At 40.6% G+C, this 6,169-nt stretch overlaps 1 protein-coding gene across 1 annotated transcript; it reads left to right on the plus strand.

Moving 5' to 3' along the window:
- Positions 1-224: 224 nt before the first annotated feature.
- LOC134602000 (olfactory receptor 11L1-like) lies at positions 225-1,196 on the plus strand. Its single transcript, XM_063446502.1, has one exon. The coding sequence runs from the start codon at positions 240-242 to the stop codon at positions 1,194-1,196; it is 957 nt and encodes a 318-aa protein (XP_063302572.1). The 5' UTR covers positions 225-239.
- The last annotated feature ends 4,973 nt before the right edge of the window (positions 1,197-6,169 follow it).

Raw genomic sequence — 6,169 nt, forward strand, 5'->3', positions numbered from 1 at the left:
AACAGACATATAGCGCAAATTCCAGTTGTTGTTTACATTTTGTTTTGATCAGAACGTGCACTATTGACTCCGTCCTGAAGGGGATAAATACAATAATAATAATAATAATAATAATAATAATAATAATACATATCTTAATATTTCATTGCTCTAACATATAGTACATTTAATATAGCACTACACTCTAATAAATTGCCGGTATAGTTTATCCTTAAACATGTTCTATATATCTTCAGAAAATGAATGTGGAGAATCAGACAAAGATCACTGAGATAATATTATTGGGATTCCATCAACAACAAAGTTTGAGGACTATTTTCTTCTCCGTAATTCTAATTGTTTATTGTTTGACAATATCTGGAAATATTATCATCATGGTACTTGTGTCATCTAGAAGACATCTCCATGTTCCAATGTACTTCTTTCTTTCACAAATTTCTGCCTCAGACGTTTTGTTGTCTACAAGTATAGTACCTAAAATGCTTTCTGTTGTCATCCATGAAGGCGCTATTATATCTTTTGCAGCATGTATTACTCAGTTTTTTTTATTTTGTGTCTTTGAAGTATCAGAGTGCTTCATTTTAACGGCAATGTCTTATGACAGATATTTGGCCATTTGTGCCCCCCTGCAATATAACTCAATAATGCACCATGGGCTTTGCATTCAATTAATTGTTGTATCCTGGCTCTTAGCTTTCTCTCTATCATTTATTACTCCAGTAACAATATCTCAGATGTCATTTTGTGGAGCTAATTTCATTGACTATTTCTTCTGTGATTTTGCTCCATTGTTGAATCTTTCTTGTTCAGATACCAACATTGTACAAATTGAAGCTTTCCTGTTATGTGTTCCCGTATTAATTATTCCATTTTTAATTGTGTTGCTATCATATGTGTATATTGTCCTTGCCATAGTAAGAATTTCTTCCACTACTGGAAGACAAAAAGCCTTCTCCACCTGCAGCTCCCACCTGACTGTTGTTTCCATATACTACGGAACTCTCCTAAGCATTTATGCTGTTCCACCTAACGGAAAATCTCTGTCTGTAAGCAAAGTCCTGTCTTTATTTTATACTGTGTTCACTCCAATGCTTAACCCAATAATATACAGTCTGAGGAATAAAGATATCAAAGACGCTCTAAGCAAATTAGTCAATGGTATTTACAGAGCAAATGCTTGTAAAAGGATTATCTAAAATTCCCCAACAAATATTTTGATTTATATTTTACTAAATGTAGTGTTTATCTGATTCTGTCTATCAGCCCTGGATATTCTTAAGCTAATGCAAAATATTTTAAATGCACTCACATTCTTTTTCTATTCCAACACTGATCTTTTTTTTTTTTTTTAATTTAAGTTTTTATTTTATTTTTGCAGGTATGAAAAGGAGTGTTACAACATGTCACATGAAACAACTACAAATGATAAGCAAATATCATATTATGACAGGGTAATTGAGTCACATGATATAAAAGTTAGTTGAGTATTCTGACTTAGAATTCAGCAAGTTAGAATCTGATTTGTGGGGGGGCGTGGCCGACCACGGAGCTACATGGACGCACATTGACTTAGCTCCTGAGGAACCGGGCTCAATCCATTATAATCGGAGACTTTCTTAAGACATGGGTAATCACAAGAAGCAGGGTTCGACACAAGGACACTCGGGGAGGACTCCCTAAACAAAACCGGGAGCCCTGACCCGTTACTTCAAGGAAAACTCAAACCGCGAGGAGGAGGCCGCAACCATAGCTGGCGTAATGGCGGATACAGATCCACATCCGACTAGCCCATCTGCCTCAGAAATCTCACAAACCTCGACGGAATTAACAATCGATGCAGATTTAAAATCAATACTGAGGAACTTACCTTCCAAAAATGATCTCCACAGTATGAAAAGCGATCTTCAGAGCTCGATTGATAAATTGGAAGCCTCATTCCACAAGAAAATGGAAGTTATAGGAACGGAAGTTCGGCAGTTGAACCTCAGAGTGGTGGATCTGGAAGAGGAGAGGGATATAACTCAAGCCCAACTGACAAATTTATCAACAACACTAAACTCCTATGCATATAATATGGCAGCCACACAAAGACACATCAATGATCTAGATAACCGCGGGAGGAGGAACAACCTGCGGATTAGAGGCCTACCAGAATCCCAAGGTGAGAGCTTGGACCCTATCTTGTCTGAACTTTTCAATCTCATTCTGGGAGAACAAAGCGATAACGTAATCTTGCTAGACAGAGCTCACCGCTCATTACGCCCCAGAGGTCTAACTCCTGATACCCCTAGAGACGTAATCTGCAGAATTCATTATTTCTCAATCAAGGAAAATATCCTCAAATCACTCAGGGATACTTCCCAACCCCTCCTCTTCCACGGCCACCCCATACAGATTTACCCGGACCTATCTCGTTACACTCTACAAGCACGCAGGGCCCTAAAACCCATTACCGAACATTTAAGGAACAGGAATATCAGGTATCGCTGGGGATTCCCTTTCGCCCTAATTGTTAACCACAAAGGCATGCTTCTAACGATATCATCCATCCTAGACGTCCCTCCATTCCTTCAGGCATTAGATTTACCGAATACCACAGTCTTAGACTGGAACGGGCAGCAACCCCAACAAGATACAGCAAGCCTTCCCCAGAGACAACGCTGGATTACGCCTGCTAAAAAGAGAAGAAATGACCAACGATTTATTTCGCCGACACAAAGATCAAAGTTACCTTCAGACGATTTAACCCGCATGAACCTACAATCTCCAGAATAAGTGACCTTTTTCACCCTCAACAAGAATCAATATTTTACGACTCACGACCCATATTATTTAGTGATCAACCAGATGACGACAACTACATGCCACTCAAACCTCCCTTGGAAGCGGACACTGAATACTCCATTCAACCCTATACTCCCTAATCCTATACCCTGTCAAAGCGGAACCAAAATCTCTCTTAATTAACAGTTTGTTTTTCCTTAGCTTTCCTTCAGAGGACAATTTTGGACTTCCGAGATAGATGAAGGTAAAGCAGATAGTATGAGAGAGACACCTGAATTATCAGCGGGTACAACCAGACTCAACAAGCACCCTCCATCTTCTCTCATCAGGCCGAATTTGTCTGCCTGCTCAATACACAGGTCGTATCCAAAATACTATGAAGTGTAAAATTTGTGTTTTATGCAAAATATGTTATTCCACATCACTAGTGAGACCTGCTTATTCGAGGCCGCTATCACAAACGAAACCATAAGTACATGTATTGCCTACATACCTCTAATAACTTGAACGTAGTTCCTTGTATGACAATATCCCCCCCCCCTAACTACCCACCTTCCATCCTCCTTGTATTCCCACACCATCTTCCTTCTTGTTCTCTTCCCTCTCCCCCCCCCCCTATATCCGCTCCATTAGGTCTCTGGTATCGGATCTGATCTCTTTTCATGTCTCCCAAGATAAATAAATAATTGTTTACATCAAAGGATTGCTACACCCGGGATCCTTAGCCACACCACGGATCTCCCCAATTATAAAAGGGTATCTATCGGTTGCGCCTAGATAGATCACCCATTCTCTCTCATTATTCGAGAGTAAACCCCTATTGTAAGGGGTAAGGTATGTTTAATTAATACAGAACCCCGTTCAAGCTAAGCTACCGCTTGGCCGCTGGAAGGTGGGTTCTGAGCTCTGGTGGTACTGATCCGGCTACATCCGCACGGAACACCAGTGCTCCTAAAGTAGACCTGTAAATTAGACTACTTTCTAAAACTTATTTTCCATTCACTGTACGACAAGGTAGCTATTTTCACATATATTACTACTGTTTATTTTTTAACTTGTTAAATTTGTATTTGCCTTTTCGCTTTTCATTTTTCTTTTTTCGTTACTGTTAACGAGTGATTATATAACATTTTACAAAACTGACTGTTACCTCTGCACGTGGACGTGCATCTCATCTAAACATATATTGAAGTGTATACATATCACCACAAGATAAGGAAGTTCAATCATAACTTTGTACCAGACTCCATTCCAGCACACACACCTAATAATGACAACTCTAACGTTATTAACACAAAACGCCAAAGGCCTAAACACCCCTGAGAAAAGATCATTGGCTCTGTCTGACTTCCGCAGACAGAGGGCAGACATAGTTTTTGTCCAAGAGACGCACCTCCGCAAGGGTACAAATGTAAAATTACGCAATAAAGATTATCCACAGGGATATTATGGCCATTTCTCAGAATCCAAATCTAGCGGGGTGGCGATATTGATAGGGAGACATTCCCCATTCACTATTCGAGAACATCTTACAGATGATTCAGGTAGATTTTTGTTTGTGAAAGGGACGTTAGGCTCAACTATGGTAACGCTGGCCAACCTATATGTACCTAACAAAAAACAGAACCAATTTCTGAACAAAGTTCTACAGAAACTATCAGAGTTCCACGAAGGTATCCTAATACTAGGGGGAGACATGAACATTTCCTTAGATGGAAAACTAGACTCCACAGCTAAATTATAACCACACCTGACGCAAATTAGAAAAAATATAAATTCTACCCTATACGACGCACAATTGTTTGACTGCTGGAGGTTGCTACATCCTTCCCGTAGAGATTTCTCTTTTTACTCTTCACCAGCAGGCACATATTCCCGAATCGACTCATTGTTTCTTCAGCACAGGTACCTGTCCCTAGTGACTGCGGCCGCTTACGGTCCGATTACTTGGTCTGACCATGCCGCAATGACATTGACACTAACAATACCACATCTGCCACACCCCTCCACTCAGTGGAAATTAAATGACCTACTCCTTAATGACGCAGACACCATATCACATATAGACAAAGCAATAAATACATACTTTGAGGAGAACACAAACCCAGACACCACACTACCTCTCCTATGGGAAGCTCACAAAGCAGTCATAAGAGGGGAATTCATCAGAATTGCCTCCTCAGTCAAAAGAAGCAGAGAACAAAGAGTGGCCCAACTAACGAGGGAACTAAAAACACTAGAATCTACACACCACGACCAGGACCCATCCCTCGACACATACAAACTAATTCTATCAAAAAGAGCTGAACTCACGACAACTCTACATCTCCATGCTAGACGCAAGGTTACTTTGACAAAACACCTCTACTATACCAAGGGGGGTAAGGCGGGGAGACTGCTTGCGCAAGCATTAAAACCAGATAAACAAACCACATTCATCTCAGAAATTAAAACAACCTCTGGGAAATTAACAAAAAACATGCCTGAAATTAGCAGAGAATTCCATAAATTCTTCACTAGCCTTTACAACATCGCAAAAGTGCAACCAACTAACGAACAGATACGCACATACTTACAACCGAGAATTCAAAGAACAATCCCACCCAACGAATTAGCGTTCTTAGATGAACCCATCTCAATAGAGGAGTTTCATAGTGTAGTCCGGTCACTGCCTTCGGGTAAAAGCCCGGGGCCAGACGGCTACACGGGGAAATATTATAAAACTTTTTCATCTATTCTAGTACGACCATTCATCGAGGCATATAACACACAAAAACTATCAAACCAAATCCCCAATTCTGCACTAGAGGCAACCATCACACTTATCCCAAAGCCGGGCAAAGACCCAACTGGGTGTGGAAATTATAGACCAATATCTTTGATAAATATAGATCTGAAGATTTTAACGAAGATTATGGCGAATAGACTTAAAGCTTTTCTCCCAAACCTAATTCATACTGATCAAGCGGGCTTTGTGCCTGGTAGGGAAGCAAAAAATAACACAACGAAAATCCTAAACCTGATTCACTGGGCCCAATCACACAAAATCCACAGCACAATCCTTGCAATAGATGCCGAAAAGGCATTTGATAGGGTCAACTGGTCTCTCATCACACATACGATGCAAGCCCTGGGCTTTGGCCCACGATGGATGGAATGGTTGGCAGCAATCTATTCCAGACCAACAGCACGCATACGTATTAACGGCCAACTATCACAGCAGGTCCCAATTACCAACGGGACGAGGCAAGGATGTCCACTTTCACCCCTACTATTCATACTAGTTCTAGAGCCATTTCTCCAAGGAATAAGAGACAACCCAAACATTAGAGGCCTTCAAGTGAAGGACCATGAATATAAAGTCATGGCATTTGCTGACGACCTC

The sequence above is a fragment of the Pelobates fuscus genome, chromosome 3, assembly GCF_036172605.1.
Source record: "Pelobates fuscus isolate aPelFus1 chromosome 3, aPelFus1.pri, whole genome shotgun sequence".
NCBI classification, from domain to species: domain Eukaryota; kingdom Metazoa; phylum Chordata; class Amphibia; order Anura; family Pelobatidae; genus Pelobates; species Pelobates fuscus.